Source organism: Phocoena phocoena, chromosome 5, assembly GCF_963924675.1.
Source record: "Phocoena phocoena chromosome 5, mPhoPho1.1, whole genome shotgun sequence".
NCBI classification, from domain to species: domain Eukaryota; kingdom Metazoa; phylum Chordata; class Mammalia; order Artiodactyla; family Phocoenidae; genus Phocoena; species Phocoena phocoena.
This window is the reverse complement of record NC_089223.1, coordinates 44,078,905-44,103,388: the sequence shown is the minus strand read 5'-3', so window position 1 is coordinate 44,103,388 and position 24,484 is coordinate 44,078,905. Positions and strand designations below refer to the sequence as shown.

Genomic DNA, 24,484 nt, shown 5'->3' with positions numbered 1-24,484 from the left:
CATATTTTAGAGTATATTTGAATAAACTTCATACCCATAAGCTGCTCTGTCTTATCCAGTTGCTTTCTTCCTTCATTGTCCAAAAATTAGGGCATCAAAAGCATGGAAAAAACTCATTAATTGGAATGCTCAAAAAATAGATTGAGGAATTTGCTTTGGCAGTTGAGTGCTCTGGCTAATTGAAGTTTAACCTTTTATTGAAGCCCTTGTTGTAAATCATTGTATCTGTGGCACTGTTTTGTTGTTAAGTATAAAGCTTTAATCACAGCTGGACTGAGGATTTTATTGAGGATCTCGCAGTGTCTTCGCAACTCAGTATTCTCATTGGACAAAACTGTATGAGAGGCTGGACAGTATATACCCTGATTCATGATTTAATTTGCTTATAGTGATGAGATCTTATTTTTTTTTTTGATAGTTACAACATGAAATTTCTGGTTTATTTGCACAGCTATAATTGAGAGATTTTCAACATTTCATTCAGAATGCAACAGTGTAGATTCTAAGAGATCCAGTTGTTTCCAATCTTCCCTCTTGCCACAGCCAGTTTATATCTCAGGTTTATAAGTCCTGCTTAAACTTCAGACACAGGCTCCAGTACACTAACTCTGCAACCTAGGATTAGGTTCTCATTTGAGTAGACTGATAAATCACATACCAGCTACAGCTCCTACAGCCTGTAGGGATGGGATGGGATTCTGTTTCACATGTGAGGCTTCTTTCTATTTGAGATCTTATTTTCTTGTGTTAGGTTTGTTTGTTTTCCTTCTCTATGTATGTGTGTATGGGTATGTGTGTTTGTGTACAGTAGGAAGGTAGTAAAGCTAAACACTGCAGATAATTTTAGGATCTAATTGGACTCTAGTTCATTGATGCTTTACTGGGCATCATATGCTTGCTTTATTTTTCAATAAATGTACAGATTTTAGTTTTTATCAATGTTAGTATAAATTTGGCCATGTATTAATTTCTTTGAACTGATTTCTCAGAGCTAGGCAGAAATAAAAAAACAAGGTTGAATAAAATAAAAGCACTCAAGTAAATGTTGGTATTTTATCTCCTGTCAAAGGGCTTTTGTGGACTTTACTTTTTAAATATTGTCTTGAGTAGTAAAAGCTTAATAACAAAGTAGAGATTTTTTAAAACCCGAACATACTTATCTATAATGCAGTGGTTTTTAGAAAACATTTAGATTCTTTGCAATTTTATTTTCTACGTTTTTTGCATGTGACCATGCCTGTTTCTCACCATCCTATTTAGGTTCCTCTGTCTGCTTTTATAATAAACTAATTGGTGATTTACATTGCTTTCAAGTAAATTCTACCTTCAGAAACCAGAAACTACCTAGCAGTGCTCTTAGTTTTTGAAAGTGAAACTTTTTATTGCCAACTGTCTATTCATACGATGTAGTTGCCCCACATTTATTTATAAGATAAAGCATTTAAAAAAATATATCTTCTTAGTATGAATAGATTTACTAATGCTGTTTACATCTATTTTATATGATTCAAGATTTTTGAAAATGAAATAGCCATGCTTAATCTTTGTTAAAACTGTATGGTTTGTGGTTATATAAGTATTTGAATATACTTTTGATTATCACCAGTTTGGTCAAGGGTAGTTATTATTATTTATATAATAATATTTAATATATTAATGATAATAATTGTTAATTATATTAACTACTGTCCACAAAGCTCAGTTTATTAACTTTCTGCAGACTTTACTTCTTAAAAGTAGCAATTATTTAGAATTTTCCTTCTTAGCTTCTGTTAACTTTTCCAATAGACAAGTATTGAAGATGGATTGCGGGGGGCAATGAGGAGAGAATCACTTTGCATTTTTGGATCTAAGAGTTGAAAAGAACTTAGAGAATATTTAGAGGAGAATGAGAAGCATAACTAACAGGATTACTGAATAGTTTTGATGAGTGAACAGAAGGCTGGTTGCTTCACCTTTCTTTTAGCTTCTGTTACAGTGGTTAAGGAAGTACATTGTGGAGATTAAGAGCAATTTGGCCTCTGGAGCCAAATGGCCTAGGCTTGCATCTGCTCTGTCACCTATTGGGTACAGAATACGGGGCAGCTCCATTTATTTCTGTTTGATTTCTAAAATGAGCATATTAAATGACCTACCTCTTAAGGTTATTGTGAAAATTAAATGAATTATGAGAAGTGCTTCTTAGTATGTGTGAGTACTCAGAAAGAGATGGCCTTTAATACTACTATCATTATTACTACTATAGCACCCACTACCACTACTACTGATGTCATGATAATTCTTCCTGAGTAACCTAATTTTTGATTTTCTGGGTGAGGGTCAGGGCATCTGCTGTCAGATACTAAGTAGGATGTACTTTCCCCGCAGAGATTTCTTTGGATGCTTTGAAGCCAAACTTGGTTTTTCAGGTTAAGGTTGGATATCAAAGGTTTACCATAATTTATCATATATTCCAGAATATACTGTTAAATGTAACTACTAAGATTAATTTTTTTATCTCTTAACTTTGTGCATGAAATAGTGATATATAATATATAATGAACCAGTCTGTTCTCTGTATGTCTTTTTTTTTTTTAAGTGAGATCATATGGTATTTGTTGTCTGTCTGACCAATTTCACTTAGCATAATGCCCTCACATTCATTCATGTTGTTGCAGATAGCAAGATTTCCTTCTCTTTTTTAATGACTGAGTAATATTCCATGGTGTGTGTGTGTGTGTGTGTGTGTGTGTGTGTGTGTGTGTGTGTGTGTGTGTATGCCTGCCTCTCATTTTCTTTATCCATTCATCCATTGATGGATACTTAGGTTGCTTCCATATCTTGGCTTTTGTAAATAATGCTGCAGTGAACACGGGGGAGCAGATATCTTTTTGAGTTAGTGTTTTTGTTTCCTTCAGATACATACTCAGAAGGAGAATTGATGGATTATATGGTACTCTATTTTCAACTTTTTGAAAGACCTCCGTACTGTTTACCACAGTAGCTGTACCAATTTACATTCCCACCAGCATTGCACAAGGGTTCCCTTTTTTCCACATTCTACCAACACTTGTTATTTCTTGTTGTTTTGATAATAAATAAATTTATTTTAATACCTGTTTTCTGTGGGAAACCAGGAACTTGCTTATTTAGATACACTTAAAATTTATTATGGAAGTTAAAAAATACATACAAATATAGGCAGAACAGTGCAGTGGTTTATCATGTACCTGCCACCTAGCTTCAGTGATTATCAACTCATGGCCAGTCTTGCTTCATTTATGCTCTTCACCCACTGTCTTCCTATATATTTTTTGTTGAAAAAAATCTCGGACATTTTAATGTACCTTTGAAAAGAAATCAGAGATTAAGATAGGGTTTCCTTGAAGGTTTTCAGTCATTGGCTCTGGGTTACCATTTGGGGAGATGTAAAGAGAGGGCTGTGATCAATAACTTCTAGGAACAGCTACCAGGGCTATCCCAAATATACTATCCTGGCATATTTATAGTGCCATTAGTCTTTACATTATGATTGAACACATTTATTTAATGAGCTGCTAAATTTGGTTTCATTTCAACAGTCCATAGAATAAGGTTTGTAGAACATCTTTGCCTAACATGTAAGTTTCTATAATACTTTCCATAGGTCAACAGACAAAAATAACAAATTAATGCTTGAAGTATTTATGATTGCAAAATTAGAGTGGGTATTTCTCTTTTCAGGTAAATTACTGTAAGTGTAATAGCTGGAAGTCTGTGGGAGAGAAAAAGTGTCTTTGTGGAAGGAAAAAATGTTAACAAATTTTAAGCAGGAACATTCTTTTGAGACCTCTGTCCAAAGTATTTTCCTATTAAATTTGTTGAGCTGTTAGATTAGAGATGCTGGTTTAACTTTTACTTAGGACCCGGTATGGATCCATCATTTTATGTAACTTGAATGGAAACTACTTCATTTAATTTTTGGTGTGTGTCCTCGATGTAACCGTAGGTTAACTTGGCCACTGCTGTGCTGCAGCAGCCACTGCTCCTTTAGCTGCTCTTTTTGCTGGAATATGCATGGACGGTGTACTTTCCTTTGCAAAATTAGAATAAGCATAATTAATTCAGCTGCCTTGGGCAAGTGATTTTTATCAGATAGTCTGATACATCAGTTGGAAATACTGTGGTGGTTTAGTCATATACTACCTTCAATGCTGAGACTGTTTTGTGTTCTTAGGTTGAGTTAGTGATATTTGTGTCAATAGAAAGAGTCACACAAGTAAGAGGAGCAGAGAAATATCCTTACATTTCTATTATGGCTTACTTTTTAAAGGTCGATTTTATATTTACAGTAGAATCAAGGTTAATTGGAATGGTCTTGTGCTGACTCACATGATCATATTAAGTTGGGTAAACAAGGGTGTATTTTAGCTTCTCTGTCTTTTTAAAAAAACTTAATTACTAGGGGGCTTCCCTGATGGCGCAGTGGTTGAGAGTCCGCCTGCCGATACAGGGGACACGGGTTCGTGCCCCGGTCTGGGAAGATCCCACATGCCGCGGAGCGGCTGGGCCCGTGAGCCATGGCCGCTGGGCCTGCGCGTCCGGAGCCTGTGCTCCGCAACGGGAGAGGCCACAGCAGTGAGAGGCCCGTGTACCGCAAAAACAAAACAAAACAAAAAAAAAACCTTAATTACTTGATTCACTTTTGGATGAATTAGACACATGTATTCCTTAATCCACTCCTTCTCCTCAGGAGCAAATTTCTATAGATGATATGGTTTTATTGTCATGAAGTAGGAGTTAATAAAACACTAGACTTGAGGTTTAATTATTGTGGGAGAAAATGGCTTTGGATCAACTACTTAAAAATTGAAATTGTCATTTTTGGTAGATATGCTCCAGTGTTTAGCTGGATTAGAACTGATACCTCTACACTCCAGATTACATCATTCAGTAATCTAGGAGTACATTTTGCAATCCATTCTTTTGGAGAGTTTGAAAAATTACGTTATTAAGTGCTTTAACAGTGCCTTATTGAGATTTTTTCTTTTTTTTTTTAAACGGCTGATAAGCTTCAATATAAAAATATTCAGAGATAAAAATGTAACCATGGTCTACTGTGGGTTTCAGCCTCTTTATACTTTGAATTTAGAACCAAATTAGAGATGGGGCACAGGATCTCATTAGATAAAATGACAAAGCAGATTGCAGAAGGGACTCCGAAGCCAAATGGGCCTATTAATGCATATACAACCCCCAAATATACTCTCACAGAGTCATAGACAATGTTGGAAAACCATGGACTGCTTCCACAGAAGTAGGACACTTGGCAAAACACGGTTCTGTAGAGAACATACATGTCCTGAGAGTAAACTGTTGAAAGAAAGAGCAACAGAGATGGACACGTGTGGGTGCTTATTTCTTCTTTTCTAGTCTAAATTAGACAAATCACTGTCTTTCCCTTGGCGAGGACTGTATTATACTAATAGAGGTCACTAGCACAGTGGTTTTCAAACTGCTTGACAGTGATCCATGGTAAAAAATACATTTTACATATACATACACATAAAACAAGTTTCTTGAAACATTGCTTATACTTACAGTAATGCACTCTAATATTTTCTATTCTACTTTACTAAAATAAATGCTAGTCATGACCTTTTAGGCTGATGTTATGTCACATAAATGGTATCAGTACAGTTCGACAAACGGAAGTGCCTCCAGAAGATGTATTCCCACATGGAAACATGAGCCAGGGGAGTTAGAGGTCCTTTTGTTTGCTTATAAGATGTTATCAGTTCTACCCACATTGGTAAAAGTCTGTTTAAATTTATCCCCATATCATGTACTGTTGTTACTTTTAAAACATGTAATATCTGTTGGTATCAAGATAAAATATAACTTTGGAGGATGAAATAAACCTTGTAGATTTTTCAGATCTTTTCTGGATTTGAATGAAGTTGAATATGCATTAATAAATGTTAGAATTAAATGTTCTGAGTTATTTCTAACAATGGTGATACAATAGTAAAATATCAATTTTGTAAGTGATATCTGTTAGCCTTTTTAAGTATATAAAATCAAGTGATATGCAGGATATAATAAAACCGAGTTCAGAATCTCCCAAATAAACTTTTGTATGTGCTTAGTGTCACTTGCCAAACAACCATGTTTTTAGCAAATAAATTTATCATGCTGTTGGAGATGTATTACACATTGTTTGTTCAAATATTACTTAAGTTTGAAAGGTAGATTTAATTCATTTTGATTTATAATTTTAATTTAGCTGTTTATATACCTTGATACCTCTGTACATAATTTTGTTAGTAAATTTTAGAATATTATCTAATTAACGCTGTAAATTTTACATTGCAGATAGGTTTAAAAATTATTTGAATAAGATAAGAACTTAGAGTTAATCAATGAAGCAGCGTTAGAATATGAAGACTGTTTTAACAAAATATGGATTTTTTAACATATGTAATTGAGTATAAATGTCAGCCTTCTTGTGAAATTGTAAACTAACAAGTAGTTCAAGAAATTGACAAGTGGTAGTGGTCATTTTGGTTAGGAAAAAGGTCAGGCCTTCCAAACAATGCTGTAGGGTTGGTGTGAAATCTGTTCATAATAGAACCATGAAATTATGCTTGTACTTCTGAACAGGATGTGGATAGCATGTTGAAATACAGAACTGTGATGAATATTGCTATCATCAGTGTGGGAAGAAAGCATGTTTTAGGAAAATTATAGTGCCAACCCTCTACTACTTTGTTAAACAGACTATAATGCATACAAGTTTAGTCTTCTCTTACATGATTTAGGAGCACTTAAAAATTAGTAGAGGTATTTTAGATAATAGTGAAAATAAGGACCCCTACTACAGCCCTGAAACTTTTTTGGGTAATTCCCCAGTGTTTACTAAACTCACTTTTTCTTTTGCGTTAGGGTCCCAGAAAAATACTCATATTTGTCGTTCATACTTTCAGTACAGAACTGTTCTAGGACTGGTTTGTCTTTAGTTTGGGATATTGTATAAAATAGCAATTCTAATGTTTTCTGTATACGTTAACAAAGTTTGCTGGAATCATCACTGCTCTTAGAATGGAAATAAATATATATATATATATATATATATATATTTATCCTTTTAATGTACCCCTAATTGCTTCCGTGTTCAATGAAACATCTTAACATTTTGATCTATTCTTGCAGGGTTCATGCTTGAACCAGATCCAGAACGTAGACCCGATATATTTCAAGTGTCATATTTTGCATTTAAATTTGCCAAAAAGGATTGTCCAGTCTCCAACATCAATGTAAGTAGTTTTACAAGTAGGATATGAATTTAAAATCCATTTTATCTGTGCGGATATATATACTTTCAGAGTTACTTGTTTCAAGACAAGTGGTCTCATGGTATGTTTGTGATTAGTATTTTTGATACAAAGCTACAGTTGCCAAACTATGTACTGTGGTGCTCTGGGGAGCTACAGTGGATTGAGGGCACTGCAGGATATTTTGCATATTTGAGGGAAACACAGTGACCTCTGTCTGATACAGCACAAACTACTATTATTAAGTTGTTTGGGCCTAACTGTTGCAAAAACAGGACTGTTAGATTTTGGGGGAGCAGGGTGGGGCCGGGTGTCATGAAAAATTACTGAGACACTAAGCACTCTAAAGTTTGGTTACCTTTGGCATAAAGAGCATAGGCATTGTAAATGCAGAGAACTGGGTTCAAATCAGTGACTGATTTTGTATATTTTGGGGAGTTGCTTAATAGTTTGTTACTTTTTCTGTAAAACAGGGATAGTAATTATGAGGATTAGAAATAATAAATGTAAAACCCAGTGTCTAGTGCAGGGAAGCTGAGTTGGTAATAGCTATTACCATGCAAAGGCTTTGAATGTATCTGGTGTCTGCATACTTAACTACATCAGATTAACGGTATATGGAGAGTCTGCTAATTTTAATAGAAGTCTAGAATCATCAGTGATTTTTAAGCTGTTCTCAACATTGTGAAGGTCATTCTGGCCTGACTTGTTTTATAGGTTTCCTTTGTGTATAACTTAATCCACCCCACTGAGAAAAAAGAAGGAATTTGGTACCTTTTTGTTTTTTGAAGTTCTTACTATGTCAATATAATATATTCTTGGTTGAAGCTGAAAGTCATTACTAACATTCTCGTAATGAAAGTAGCTTTATTTGACATTTGCCTGAATTTTTAGCTTTTCACTCAGCAAACATTTATTGAGTACTTACTATAAGCCAAACATAATAGAGGATAAACAAATGAGTGAAGCCTCTCCTCTTGTTTTCTAGACTTGACAAGCAGTGTCATGAAAATTACCTGCAGTGTGTAAAACAACACGGTATTCATGTGCTTGGTGTTTTGCTTCTTCTTCCAAAGAGTGTGAAATAGTCATTGATTTACAAGTGTAATATAATTCTTTATACCCAAGATTTACCCATTTGTAAAGTGGATATAATGATATTTTTCTGTTTATTTTCCAAGGGTTTCTGTGGAACACAAATATGAAAGTGACATTTGTATAACATGCACTGATATTTGCAAATATGTGTGAACAATTTTGTGGAACACAAATATGAAAATGACATTTGTATAACATGCACTGATATTTGCAAATATATGTGAACAATTTATAGATAACTGAGGTGAAGAGATTGTCTCACAGACAATACTTTTAAAATTTAAGAATGTATCTGTAGTGTTTAAGTAAAGCTTTCTGCAATTGAAATAAAAACTAAAATGAAAAGTTTTATTTTTTCTTCCAAGAATTCTCCTATTCCTTCAGCTCTTCCTGAACCGATGACTGCTAGTGAAGCAGCTTCTAGGAAAAGCCAAATAAAAGCCAGGTAGGCAAAACTATGCTGAAATTTGAAAAGGCATTTAGGAAAAAAGAGGACAGTTCTTGTTTTTAATCCTAGCAAGTGTCATTCATTAAATATCATCTTCACCCACAAAAAGTGTCGTATTCCTTATTGCATGTGGTATGTCGTATTCCTTTTTGCAAGTACAGAATAGGCTTTCTTATATAACAGGGTTTGACAGCAGTCGCACTTGAACTGCTCCCTCTCAGCAATCACGAAGTGATTGTGTAACTGCTGATGTTACACTGGGTCCTTTTACAGGGGAGAGTTGTCATTTCATCACATGGCAACTAATTTATGAGATTTTATGTTTTACTTAATAGCTAGTATGACTTTTTTTAATTTACTGAAAGAAAAAATAGCTATGTATAATTTATAATGAGTGGTTATAATGGTAATACTTTTAAGACTGATAAAGAAATATAATGTTTTAAATAATTTTTTTTTTTTTTTTTTTTTTTTTGCGGTACGCGGGCCTCTCACTGCTGTGGCCTCTCCCGTTGCGGAGCACAGGCTCCGGACGCGCAGGCCCAGCGGCCATGGCTCACGGGCCCAGCCGCTCCGCGGCATGTGGGATCTTCCCAGACCGGGGCACGAACCTGCGTCCCCTGCATCGGCAGGCGGACTCTCAACCACTGCGCCACCAGGGAAGCCCTTAAATAATTTTTATAGTTCTTTACTACATTAATGTTTGATATGAATTACATAGGTTAAGACCTAAATCTGACTAATGATTGAATTAATGACTGATTTTTTAAATTTTTCTCGTGCTTTCTTTTTTGAGTTTAAAAGTTAATAAGCAGGACTGTATTTTAGATTATCAGACAGGCGTAATATTACATTTGGGGAGATTTCTTGGTCACAGTTTTTTGTGTTGTATTTTACTTATGCAAAGTATTTTATTTGACATAAAATACATAAAAAATATTTGTCACGCACTTGTTGCATGCAAGATACAGATACTGAGACCACAAAGAAAAAGCAGCAGTGTTTATTTCCAAGGAGCTCTGATCCAAATGAAGATAGACAGGTGAACAGTCACACCTTGATAGATATCAGGCAGCTCTGAGGGTGGAGGAAGGGAAAGAAGACAGGAGCACAGGAAGAATCCGGTGGGAGTTGCTGGACTCTTTTCTTGAAGGATGAATAGTCTAGTCACTTGGAATGATGGGCAGTGAAACCATAGCAGGCAAACATTGCCGGTGAGGACAGCCTTTGTGAAACTACAAGGCTGGGGCATAATAAGGGCACATGTACAGGAGTGGTGGGAAATGAAGAAGAGGAGTGGGTAGGTAAATATCAGTCATGAGCAACTTTGTTTATATGTCATGCTGAGAAATTTGGATTTTGGCCTTTAGGACGGTGAGCTTTCAACTTTGCAGTCAGTTCTACTATTTGGAACTTGGTTGTCAGGTGTGTTATAAATAATCTGTTATTTGTAAATTATTGAAATATCACTTGAGAATGACTTAGTTTTTTAAAAAAAATATGGCATCACTCTAAAAACATTATCTTCATTCACTTAAATTTAAAATACTCTTTTGAGTAAGAGACGAAGGAGTAATGTGACATCTAACTTGCAGGAATCCAGCATGACTGACTGTCTTACCCATGACATAGCTGTAGTTAGCAACTGCTGTTATAGTTGAGTGGTCATTATGAATTATTGTAGGACTTGTCAGTTGAATTTTATTGTTACTTATATTTTAAAATAATTATTTTGTTAATGATTAAATCTTTAAGAAAGTAGATACAAATTTTTTAAAAAAGCATGAGTCAACCGAACAGAAATGCTTTGAATATCTTTTCACCATGACACAAGTTACAGCTATACAATTATAAGGAAATGAAATAGTCAACGAAATAGTTAACTGAAATTCACAGTGCTATTCATAGTATGTTAAATCTATACATTATGTATATTAAAAAAATAGGGTTCATTGGTGCTTATTGGTCAATAATATAAGTTTACTTTTTATTGATAGTATCAGTAAAGAAGTTGAAAAATTCTAAATGTTAAAAAGTTGTAAATCTTTTTTTTTTCCAGGTAAAAGGCATATTTCCAGAGAGGGGAGGAGGGGGAATCTTTAAATAGCCAGTATCATTATTTACATGTTTTAAAGCTTTTATGGATATTATCTGCCTGCCCTGCCTTCAGTCAGTGGCACTTTTTGTTTCACTTCTTAAAACCCCCCATCCACCTCCCCAAAATTTGCATCTGCTCTTGGGACTGTTACACATGTGAAACTTACGTGATTTATATCTTAAAGATGGAAGGGTTGAGAATCACTGCCCTGGCAGATGGAAACACTGAGGGATTTTAAGAGAAGAGAGTGTATTTTAGGAAGATTGTTCAGGCTAGTCAGCAGAAAAGAAAAGAAAGGAAGCAAAAAACCAGCTCTTTGTCTGCTACAATAGTGCAAAGGAAGCTGCAGTAGCAGTGTTGATGTCAGTAATTACTCGTTCTTTCATTTTAGTTAAGTTTGTATTTTCACTTTGCTGAATCTGTCCAGGCATTCTCCTCCCATTTCTTCATAGACCGCTTACTTTCTTTTACTGTCTGATGAAATCATATTTATGTTTAACCTCCAGTTCTCACCTGCGCCTTCTCTAGCCAAGTCAGGTTAAAGGTAAAATTACTCTTCCATGAAACTCTTGACAGTATTAGCTTAGCGCTGGTTACTTTTTCTGTCTTGTATTTTATTATATTTTCATGAACATGTGCCATATCTTCCTAGGTAGGCTGTAAATTCTTTGAAGACTGAGCCCTATAAGCTGGATATCAGTAATTGTATAATAGATATTGGTACATTAGTGAAATAAGTTAGGAAACAATAGACTAAACAAAGTCTGCAGAACTTTTAATATGCTTTTTAGAGGTTTGCCCTGCTCGTGTGTTGTGAATCCTTTATGGAGCTATTTAGAACAGGAACAAGGCAGGGTGAGGTTTGGCCTATATACTACCCACTTAATGAAGAATGGGTAGGCAAATAGAAAGATTGTATACAATATTTACCCCAAATTACTTGAGTTTAGGGAGTACAGCATTGGTTTTAGTGCCATATCCATAATTTGAACTCAATAAATAATTAGATTAAATGAGATATAATTGGTTACATGTATACAGGATCTTTTTATAGCCTTTTAGTTCTATTTTCATATGACTTGTACCATCCCCATCCCGTGTAAAACATAAATGTTATTTTTAGAAAACAGCACACATACAACGCATTTCTATGATCTTCCAAAATCTTTTGATTCAATTTCACATCCTTTCTTTCTGAGAAAGATAGTTGTTGAGAGGGCTCCCTCTTGTGGTATCTCCAGGTAGAGGAAAGAACTGTAGAGTTCTGTGCAGTTGTGATAGGACTTCCTCTAAATGCCGCAGATGTGTACTTGATAAATCATATGTATGCAAAACTTTTAAGCATCAGATCATTTTGAAAATGTGCTAAGGGAACTTGATAAAGAGATTTTATTGCAATCCTTTTGAAAAGTGAGCATAGACCCTATTAAGAAGTATTCGAGTTTTTGGTTCTGAATTTATAGAAAGCAGAGTTGATAAATCTGTAAGTTAAAGATTTTTCCTGGCTATTTTTGAAAGAGAAAAGCAAATGTCTGTGTCTCCTTGAATTATATTTAGTGTCTCTTGCTTTCAAAACTGCTTTCCACTTGACCACTCACATTTGTGGCCTAAACTAAGTCCTAGTGGGAAAGCCTTTATATAATTTCCATTCAGTGTTTTAAGTAAAGCAAAGTTAGAGATTCAAGATGCTGAATGTGAGCTGATAGCTCCACCAGTTAAAAGTTTTGGCTTCTTTTGTTTTACATGCCTTAGGCCCTATTCTTTTTTTTTTTCTTAAGCCAAGAGTCCAAGCTAAAGGAGACTGTTGTTTGTTGTTTCTTATTTTTGTTTCTCTGACTGGTTTAGGGAATTGGCTCTGTTTTGTCCAAAACCTTATTGAGAAGACTTCTGTTTGCTTCCTTTATTTTATCTCCTTAAGAGCAATTCTATACTCTTTTTCTGCCAGCTCCGGTGGCAGACTATAAGTGGTAGCAATCTGGCTTGAGGAAATTGGTTAGGTTTATTTTATTTACTTTCTTATCTTCATTAAACATTTAGTACTTGAAAATGAGACTTAGGAAGAAGCCAAGAGGACTAACATGATCATCAATAATAATAAATATGCATCTGTTGAAATAGCTCCTTTATAGAACAAATAGTAAGTTAGAAATGATCCCAGTATTTGGAATGACATGTGTTCTTCTGTTGTAGAATAACAGATACCATTGGACCAACAGAAACCTCAATTGCACCAAGACAGAGACCAAAGGCGAATTCTACTACTGCCACTCCTAGTGTGCTGACCATTCAAAGTTCAGCAATACCTGTTAAAGTCCCAGCTCCTGGTGAATTCAGTAACCACAGACCAAAAGGTGATACAGCTCTGCCAACCTCGTCTTCTTTTTAGTTAATTTACATAAACCTTTTATGGCTCGATTTCCTAGAAATGTAAATTATTGGCAGACTTACTGTTGTGAAGCAGATATGTCACATAGTGCTTTAAGAAACATAAGGCTACTAATGTCTAATAAACCCACCTAATTGTTTTCCTAATGTTGTCAGCAAAAGGAAGGTACGGGCAGTGTAAAAGTATGGTATGAAAAGCTCACAACCTGCTTATCTCTAGAGTCATCGACTAGTAGGGTTCGAGGTTGATACTAAAGTTCAAGAGTATAGAAAATTCTATATTGTATTGGAAAGGAGGAATTTGAAACTCTAGGCTTACAAAGCTTTAACGTTAAAGTGTTTTCAACTAGTATGTTTTAAATTAGGATACTCTAATGGTTAAAAGCCTACATGTTGAGTCTTCAGAACCTGGATTTGAGTCCTATTTCTCCTATTTTTTAGTAATATGTGTTATGAAAATACTAGTACCTATCTAATGGGACTGTTGTGAAGATTAAATGACTGCATACTATAATGTCTGCCACATAATATGTCCTTAAGAAATGTTCACTATTAACTACTGTTACTACTATTAGGTAAAGTATATGCTCAGGGAAGACATTTATGTTATCTGATGTAACATGAGCCTGTGGTGATCAGGCATACCTGATGGAGGAATAGGGAAAGGGAAAAGGGAACAAAAGGGGAATTTGAAGTCTTTTATGTCCAATTCCCATTTTACCATTTCTTAGCCTCACTGTTCTCTTCTGTAAAATGGGAAAACAGCCATTTTGCCTGTTATAAAGAGTAAATAACAAGGTGTATGGTATCTAGGAGAATTCTGTTTCATGGTAAGCATTCAGTGTTTGGGTTGGAGATGCTATTCTGTTTTTTTGTTTTTTTTTTTTTGCGGTACATGAGCCTCTCACTGTTGTGGCCTCTCCCGTTGCGGAGCACAGGCTCCGGACGCGCAGGCTCAGCGGCCATGGCTCACGGGCCCAGCCGCTCCGCGGCATGTGGGATCTTCCTGGACCGGGGCACAAACCCGTGTCCCCTGCACCGGCAGGCGGACTCTCAACCACTGCGCCACCAGGGAAGCCCTGTACATCTCTTAGCATTGCTTTTCTCATTAAATCTTATATAAAAAGTATGGAATCTAAAAAAATAAAAGTCATGAAGAACCTAGGGGTAAGACAGGAATAAAGACATAGACCTACTAGAGAATGGACTTGAGGATATGGGGAGGGGGAAGGGTAAGCTGGGACAAAGTGAGAGAGTGGCATGGACATATATACACTACCAAACGTAAAATAGATAGCTAGTGGGAAGCAGCCGCATAGCACAGGGAGATCAGCTCGGTGCTTTGTGACCGCCTGGAGGGATGGGATAGGGAGGGTGGGAGGGAGGGAGACGCAAGAGGGAGGAGATATGGGGATATATGTATATGTAGAGCTGATTCACTTTGTTATAAAGCAGAAACTAACATACCATTGTAAAGCAATTATACTCCAATAAAGATGTTAAAAAAAAAAGTAACACATGAATAAATTTAAAAAATATATTCATACAATACAATAGCATTCAGAGCAATGTAGAAGTCCCCATTCTTTTTCTTTCCAGAGTAAACTAGCAGCAGTTTGGTATACATCCTCCTAGTCCTTTTTTATGTTCTTGCATGCATATACACAGATATAAATAATCCACGTTGGGTTAAACACAAATGGATTCATACTATACATAGTTCTCTACAACTTGATTTTTTTAAAAACGTAATATACTTTGGAGAGCTTTGCATATCAGTGCATATAGATCTACCATGTAGTTTTTAATAGGTATGTGGTATTCCGTCATATGAATGTACAATAGTTTATAAAACCTTTTTGGTTATTTCCAGCATTTGCTATTATTAATAGCGTTGTGGTAAACATCTATATAACGAACACTTGATTTCCATGTCAGCATTCTTCTGAGGAAGCTATTAAAGTACACTCATTTAAAATTATTCAGATACTGCCAAATTACCATCCAAAGAAGACTTCAGAAATTTACACTACAGCACCAACGAGGTGTGAGTGTCCTTTCATCCTTGTCTTTACCAACACTTGATAGTACTGGTTTTTTAAAAATGTTTCCCTATTGACAGGTGAAACATTTTTGATTTTATTTTAATATTCCTGATTAACGGTACTGTTTCTTGTTTACTGACCATTTGTTTTCTTCTGTGAATTGTCTTTTGCAATTTTCCATGAGATTGTCTTTTATTTACTTTTTATTGCTCTGAAGATTTTATGTAATCTGAATATTCTTTGCCAAATATATTGTAAATATTTTCTTCCAGTTTATCGTTTGTCTTTAACTCATGAATTTACTGAACTTCTCTGAGCCTTCATTTCATCATTTGCAAAATGGGGAATAATAGTATGAGGATTTAATGATGTACTCGGAAGCATGGTTTTCATGTAGGATTGTAGTGATGTTTTTTGGGAGTTCTCCGGTGCTCTGTGGTCTTGGCTTGAGAAACAAGGAGCTCTATTCAGCTTGATAACACTAAAGAGAAGTCACGGTTTGTGAGGTGAGAGGTGAGTTCCATGAGTTATTGCATGATGCTCATTGGCTTGTGATTGGGCTTCACCTGCAGCTGAAAGTGTTCTCCAGTTAGACATCAGGGCCTTAAAAGATGAATGTATAGCTGAGGAGCTGAACTTTTTAATACTCTTCCAACTGGAAATAAATACACTTAAAAGGCTAATCGTGGTTATGTCTGTGTGGCGGAGTTATGGTTTTAATTTCCTTCCTGTACTTTTATAAACATTTTCAAGAATAATTAAAATGAACATGCCATTTTTTTGTAATTGGAAGAATAAGAAATAATTATAAAACGATTTTCGTAGAGGTGTTGAATTTAAGGCCTGTGGAGTGTTTTTTTTTTTTTTAACATTTTTATTGGAGTATAATTGCTTTACAATGGTGTGTTAGTTTCTGCTTTATAACAAAGTGAATCAGTTATACATATACATATATCCCCATATCTCCTCCCTCTTGCATCTCCCTCCCTCCCACCCTTCCTATCCCACCCCTCTAGGTGGTCACAAAGCACCGAGCTGATCTCCCTGTGCTATGCGGCTGCTTCCCACTAGCCATCTATTTCACATTTGGTAGTGTATATATGTCCATATATACACTACCACTCCCTCACTTTGTCACAGCTTACCCTTCCCCCTCCCCGTATCCTCAAGTCCATTCTCTAGTAGGTCTGCATCTTTATTCCCATCTTGCCCCTAGGTTCTTCATGACCACTTTTTTTTTTTTTAGATTCCATATGTATGTGTTAGCATATGGTATTTTTTTTTTCTCTTTCTGACTTACTTCACTCTGTATGACAGACTCTAGGTCCATCCACCTCACTACAAATAACTCAGTTTTGTTCCTTTTTATGGCTGCGTAATATTCCATTGTATATATGTGCCACATCTTCTTTCTCCATTCATCTGTCGATGGACACTTAGGTTGCTTCCATGTCCTGGCTATTGTAAATAGAGCTGCAATGAACATTGTGGTACATGACTCTTTTTGAATTATAGTTTTTTCAGGGTATATGCCCAGTAGTGGGATTGCTGGGTCGTATGGTAGTTCTATTTTTAGTTTTTTAAGGAACTTCCATACTGTTCTCCACAGTGGCTATATCAATTTACATTCCCACCAACAGTGTATGAAGGTTCCCTTTTCAACACACACTCTCCAGCATTTATTGTTTGTAGGTCTGATGATGGCCATTCTGACTGGTGAGAGGTGATATCTCATATTGTAGTTTTGATTTGCATTCCTCTAATGATTAATGATGTTGAGCATTCTTTCATGTGTTTATTGGCAATCTGTATATCTTCTTTGGAGAAATGTCTATTTAGGTCTTCTGCCCGTTTTTGGATTGGGTTGTTTGTTTTTTTGTTATTGAGCTGCGTGAGCTGCTTGTAAATTTTGGAAATTAATCCTTTCTCAGTTGCTTCATTTGCACATATTTTCTCCCATTCTGAGGGTTGTCTTTTCTTCTTGTTTATGGTTTCCTTTGCTGTGCAAAAGTTTTTAAGTTTCATTAGGTCCATTTGTTTATTTTTGTTTTTATTTCCATTTCTCTAGGAGGTGGATCAAAAAGGATTGTGCTGTGATTTATGTCATAGAGTGTTCTGCCTGTGTTTTCCTCTAAGAGTTTGATAGTTTCTGGCCTTACATTTAGGTCTTGAATCCATTTTGAGTTTATTTTTGTGTATGGTGTTAGGGAGTGTTCTAATTTCATTCTTTTACATGTAGCTGTCCAGTTTTCCCAGCACCACTTATTGAAGAGACTGTCTTTTCTGCATTGTATATTCTTAAGGCCTGTGGAGGTTTGAAGACATTAACATTGATGAAAAAGAATCCTTCTCTCTCTCTTCTTGCACTCTCCATCCTTTTCTCCCCTTAGGGTTAAAGAGTCATATTTGAATTTATGGTAACCTGTTGGAAGAGAATATAGAAATTACAGTATATTGAATTTCCTTTTTTTGAAGTTGTCTGTCTCATCCTTTTTCGGTTATTTCAAAAGTTTATTCATAGGATTTTCCTATGGTAAAATTTATAAAGCTTATAAAAAAATGCCTATTTAGGAGACAGTGTTAGTAACTGATTCACTACAGCAGCATTTATTGAACATCTGTTATGTAAAAAGTTCTTTGGGGCACTAAAAGAAATAATAAATAAGTCTTCACCCCATCCTTCAGTTAGGAAATAACCATGTAAACAATTAATATGTGCAAGGCAAAAAGAAACATTATAAACTGAGCGGAAGCACTAAAGGAAGGAAGAAGGAAGAGAGATTTGAGATAAACTTTAAAGGTAAGAAGAGTTGCAGTGGGTGGAAAGTGGCATTTTAGACAGAGAATCATGTCAGCAAAGATGCAGACTCATGATGGTGCATGATACAGTTGAGAAATGTGGAACATTTCAAATTGGCATGGTTGGTGTGTTCATGGAGAGATGAAGTGTGAAAGATTAAGTGTTTCTAAGATGTTGACTTGTTCACGAGTGGTAACTGACAAAATTAACTTTCATGGGTACTTTTATTATAGTAAGTAATCCCTTTAGACCATACGCACATGGAAGTTTCTATAAGATGAGGATATGAATGCCTTGGTTAATGATTATTGGAATGCGTGTTTTGAAATGCAGCCATTTTATTGATGTCATGAGTATGTTAATGTAAGTTTTCGGAAACCTCTTTTAGGAGCGCTGAGACCTGGAAATGGCCCTGAGATTTCACTGGGTCAGGGGCCCACTCAGCAGCCTCCACAGCAGCATCGAGTACTTCAGCAGTTACAGCAGGGAGACTGGAGGTTGCAGCAGCTTCATCTGCAGCAGCGTCCTCCTCAGCAGCAGCAGCAGCTACTTCAGGACGCTTATATGCAGCAGGTGATTCTTTCCTTACTTGAGGTACAGAAGTACTGTTGTGGAACTCATGCCGCTCTTGAGTAGCAGTGAATTCCCTTTTGTATCATGGGTACTTTGAACTGTAGATTGGAGTAAACATTTTGCTCAGTTTCCTGATTATTAAAAGAATATGTAGTTTGGACTTCTGTAGTGGTGCAGTGGTTAAAAATCAGCCTGCCAATGCAGGGGACACGGGTTCGAGTCCTGGTCCGGGAAGATCCCACATGCCAGGGAGCAACTAAGCCCATGTGCCACAACTACTGAGCCCACATGCCACAGCTACTGAAGCCTGCGTGCCTAGAGCTTACGCTCCGCAACAAGAGAAGCCACTGCAATGAGAAGCCTGAGCACCACAACGAAGAGTAGCCCCCACTCAACGCAGCTAGAGAAAGCCTGCTCACAGCAGTGAAGACCCAACGCAGCCGAAAATAAAAATAAATAAATAAAAAAATTACAAAAAAGAATATATATTTTATTTGCATTCTGTGAGTTACTCAAGAATACTCCTGTTGTAATAGGTTGTATCGTGGCTTTATGAAGCAAACGATGTTCACCCAATCATTTGGCATTGCAAATAAGTACTGCAATTTATGATGAATATTATCTTTTTCAGGTTACATTTTGAGTTCATATATATAGACTAATAATGTTATTGTTGGAAAGGTGATATTAAGACTTTTAGAAGTAATATTGTCTTGGGTTTTTGTTCTTATTTTTTCTTTTTTTGCCTTTGTTGGGGGGGTGTGTGTGTGTATGTGTATGTGTGTAGGGTTGGCATTTACAGTTGGAAGGGACATAGAAAAACATGACCTTAAGTTCTAGTCTGTCCTTTGCCTCATCAGACCCTGCGCATCTCTAGTTAGCACTAAACTATTTTAAATTTAATGACTGTCATCATCATCCTTCCATCATTTCCTGACTATTTTTGAGCCAATTATATGCATGCTACTTCTCATGGGTGTACCCCGTCCTCTGGTCTTGACTGATAGACCCAGAGTGGAGGATAGTTAAATAGGGGTGCCATTGGATGGCCAGAAGATATCATTGAAGGGGAGACAGAGGATCTTGGGAATTTACTGTAATGGTTCCTGGACACAAGTCACTTCATGGGTCTTCATCAGCTGGTAAACGTGTTTAGGTTTAGGTTTCTTCCAGACATCCTTAAACTGTGCTGGAGATGGTTTTAGTTGAATCTCTTATGTTTCATTGATAATTTTGAAACCAATTCCAATAAGCTGATTTAAGTTATAGTCACTTACTGACTATAGGTATCTTACATTAGTGTTTGGACTCTTGAGTACCCAAGTCATTGTTATGGTAAGATCAATATCTAAAAAAAAAAGGTTCTCGCACAAAAAAGGCATGAGTAATACTGATGAGTTTGTTTTTCCAATTGTAGTATCAACATGCAGTGCAACAGCAACAGATACTTCAACAACAGTTTTTAATGCATTCAGTATATCAGCCGCAACCTTCTGCATCACAGTATCCTACAATGGTAAGCGTTATGTAATTTCTAGAGATTTCTCTCTGAGTATACATTCCAGTGTTGGAATTCACAGTACGAATTGTATTATTCAGAATTTAATAATTCAGGATCAACTCGTTAGTTTATTAACATGTATTTGATCAAAGCCAGATATGTATTCTCAAGCAGCTTTACATTGGGCTGAACGTGGATCTGGCACATCTTATCTGATAGTATAAGGAGATGATTGGTTACCCAGGATCTCTTGTCATATGTCTCTCTCATTTGGCAAATGTCTGCTGAAGAAAAGAAAAGAAACCCAAAGGAAAGTTGCATTTGCTTCAGAGAATAGTTTGACCTGTTTTTACAGCAACTGCTATACCAAGTGACTTTAAACTACCGTATCATTTTTTATTAAACTATTTAAAGGAGAATTTTTGAATCCTGCCAGGTGACGCTAACTTTCCAGTTCCTTTTTTTTTTAAATTGAGGTATAATTGACATAAGATTATATTCGTATACCTGAAACTGTCTACCTGAGGTAACGTAATAATTCGATATTTGGATATATTACAAAATGATCACCGCAGTAAGTCCAGTTAAACAACTTCTTAAATAGATTTATTTCTGTTTTGGTTTTTTGGCCGCCAGGCATGTGGGATCTTCGTTCCCCCAGGGATCGAACCTGCTCTCCCTGCCCTGGAAGGCAAAGTCTTAACCACTGGACCACCAGGGGAGTCCTTTAGATTTATTTCATCTTGTAGTTTTCTAATAGCGAGCCGCTCCTTCAGATAAAAATTGTTTTTCAGGTTTCTGATTTTGTTGCCAGTGTGAAAAGGAAGGAGCATAGTAAATAGGTGCAATGCTGACAGTGCTTTAGTGACCTTGAGCATTGTTTTATATAACGGCATTTTTTGTTTCAGATGCAGCAGTATCAGCAGGCTTTCTTGCAGCAGCAAATGCTAGCTCAACATCAGCAGTCTCAACAACAGGCATCACCAGAATATCTCACTTCCCCTCAAGAGTTCTCACCAGCCTTAGTGTCCTACACTTCATCACTTCCAGCTCAGGTTGGAACCATAATGGACTCCTCTTATAGTGCCAATAGGCAAGTATTTTTCCATTGAATACAAAGGAAATTATTGTGGCAGTGGGTGTTATCATGGAGTAGAGTCACTAAGTGGCTCCTGAATTAATTTAGAGCCCATCTTAGAGTTCCCTTTGTTCTCTTACTAGTCCTCTCTCCTGACCCCTTTGCATCTCCATCCTTCTTTCCATTTCCATCAGTTAATTCTGCTAACTGCTATTTGCAAATAAGGCTTAGCAACATCCAGCAGCATTTAAGGCTAAGAAAATTATTAGCTTATATGTTAAGACACATTCTTTGTTTGACAAACTTAGTAGTTTAAAACGATGATAAACATTTATTATCTCACACACTTTCTTTGGATCAGGAATTTAGGAGTAGCTTACCTGTATGGTTATGACCAGGGAAGGGTCTCTCATGAGGTTACAGTTAAGATGTTGGCTGGGGCTGCAGTCCACTGAAGGCTTGCCTGGTACTGGTGGATCTGTTTGTAAGGTCACTCACATGGCTTTGGGCAGGAGGCCTAAGTTTTTTGTCACATGGATCTCTCTAAAAGGCTGCTTGAGTATTCTCTTTGGCAAAATCAAAGACTGTTTTGAACAAGGAGTTGTTTATTCTGGTTTCTTTCAGAACACGTGGTCCAAAAGAGAGGGCAAGGAGGAACCTTTGATGCCTCTTATGATCTAGTCTCAGAAGTCACACGTTGGCACTTCCACCATATTTCATTTGTTAGAATTGAGCCACTAGATCTAGCCCACATTCAAGGACAGGGGAATTTGGTTCCACCCTTTGAGGGAGGAGTGTCAGAGAACTTGCAGACATATTTTAACACGTGTTTGAAGTGTAGGTTAAGGTGACACCCTCCCTTGAGTTACAGTCTACGAAGAAGAATCCATAAATTCATTCCAGGAACAGGAGGAAGATGATTCAGATCGGGAATTCTAAAGTTGTAAAACGATCATTGACAGGCAGGAGGGGCATGCCCATTTCTCTTTGAGTTTTAACCTCTCTTATCTGTGTTTCTAGAACTTGGAAAGTCCTTGAAGGTAGTTTTGGAATTAGAGATGGGATTCCTTCATACGGAGGCAGTTGATGCATTCCTAGAGTGGGTTCTAAACTGAATTACATTTATTATTAAGATAGCTGAGTTATATTTACTAGAAAGACTATCTACTAGTTGGCAATTCTAGCTTTCAGTGAGTGTTCAAACGTTCCATTCTTGGCTCAACTATACTGAAGGGGCTTGGGCTAGGGGATTAAATGGGCAACTTTTGCCCTTTCTTCCCTTTCAAGATCTGTGTGGTGGCAACGGAAATGAGCTCCCAAGGGGAAGGTGAATTTAAGGGGATGAGTCAAGGCTTGCAAAATTGAGATACTTCTTTAGAAGCACATAGAGATTCTCCCTCCATTACCAGTGTTAGAAGATCTGGATCTGAATTGTTAAATGAACTTGACAACTTCGTTATACTGCCTCGTGCCTATGCTGTATTTCCAGGCTGGGTTGAGGGAGAGGTACCCAGGTATTCTTAGGTTAAGAAGGCTTTAAACTCTCATCTTCTATTAAAAGCCAAGAGGCCTATTGGATAAATTTCATAGAACCAGTAGTCCTAGGCTCCAGACTATAGATTTTTGTCGTTGTTGTTTGTTTGTTTTTGCGGCATGCGGGCCTCTCACTGTTGTGGCCTCTGCCGTTGCGGAGCACAGGCCCCGGACGCGCAGGCTCAGCGGCCATGGCTTACGGGCCCAGCCATTTGGTGGCATGTGGGATCTTCCCAGACGGGGGCACAAACCTGTGTCCCATGCATCGGCAGGCGGACTCTCAACCACTGCGCCACCAGGGAAGCCCCAGACTATAGATATTTTAAACACCACGAATAATTTATTATATAGAAAATAACCCTCCTCTAGTTTTAGGCAATTCATAAAGCAATTCTAGCAGCTCACCTTTTGTTGGTAGCTATGTAGAGAATGTCTTTGTCAAAAGGAAAATTATTGTGATGTCTCTCAGCATAACCAGGACATAAAATCACCTTATTCAGTAGTGATTTTAGAGTGATACTGTTTGATATGGGAACTGATTCTCACTTTAAGGTTTATTCACTATGATAAATAATAGTTAATATTTAATGAGTGCTTATTTATTTATTTATGTTCTCTCTGCTTTACATGTATTAAATCATTTAATCTTCTCAGTAACCCTATGAGGTAGATACTGCTACTCTTGTTTCACAGATAAGCAAGTTGAGACCTAGAGAAGTTAAGGAACTTGCCCAAGGGTACACGGCTAGTGACCTTTATGGAGGGGATTCATATCCCATGTGGTCTCCTTTCCAATCCATGCCCTTACTGCCACCTCCATCATAATAAAATGATCTGCTTTTCCAACTATTTATAAAGTATGAACTAGGAAACTTTAAAATTTTCAATTATAATGTATGTTTTTCCTCCTTTTTCCTCTCTTAATTTTTACTCTAGGTCAGTTGCTGATAAAGAGGCAGTTGCAAATGTTACAAATCAGAAGAACATCAGTAACCCACCTGATATGTCAGGGTGGAATCCTTTTGGAGAGGATAATTTCTCCAAGTTAACAGAAGAGGAACTGTTGGACAGAGAATTTGACCTTCTAAGATCAAGTAAGGGACACTTGAAGGCTTATTTTGCTTCACAGTAAAATAACAGCTCTATAATTATTCAGCAAGGCCAAAGCCTGTTTTGGGATGGTAAAGAGAAATTTCTTTTTGTGCATTTGAGGGCAAAATTCAGGCCATCTTCTTTTACATATACTATCAAACTATATTGTGTGCTTTAGAAATCAATTGCTTGATAGTAGCTGTTAAACCCACGATTGCTGATAATATGCTGATTCCGAGCACTTAAATACTGCATATCTTTGAATGTTAATTCAGAAATCTCCAAAAAATGGAAAATTAATGCTCAAATAAAAAGGGAGAGATTAGTATCTTGCCTTACTAATCATTTTGCAGCTCTGTTTTCTTGCACACTCAGTAGAAGATATTGTGGGTCTGAGATGCCCTTTGAAAGTGCCTGAAAGAAAACATGGCTACTACATTATGTTAATGTTTTGTAATGTCCCTTTAATGAGTGGTGACATAAACGGGCTGCCTTGTTGTCCTGGTATGGCAAAAGTGAAATAAATTCTTTTCCATTTTAA

At 36.6% G+C, this 24,484-nt stretch overlaps 1 protein-coding gene across 2 annotated transcripts in view; it reads left to right on the top strand.

The window, feature by feature from the left end:
* The window catches only part of BMP2K (BMP2 inducible kinase), a 128,887-nt gene that overhangs the window by 77,266 nt on the left and 27,137 nt on the right, over positions 1 to 24,484 (top strand). For both annotated transcript variants that reach the window (XM_065878342.1, XM_065878343.1), the window contains exons 8-14: positions 7,171 to 7,274; positions 8,756 to 8,835; positions 13,127 to 13,287; positions 18,555 to 18,739; positions 20,157 to 20,255; positions 21,149 to 21,333; positions 23,788 to 23,945. In XM_065878342.1, the coding sequence (XP_065734414.1) occupies positions 7,171 to 7,274; positions 8,756 to 8,835; positions 13,127 to 13,287; positions 18,555 to 18,739; positions 20,157 to 20,255; positions 21,149 to 21,333; positions 23,788 to 23,945 (972 nt within the window). The remainder of the gene's footprint in view (positions 1 to 7,170; positions 7,275 to 8,755; positions 8,836 to 13,126; positions 13,288 to 18,554; positions 18,740 to 20,156; positions 20,256 to 21,148; positions 21,334 to 23,787; positions 23,946 to 24,484) is intronic.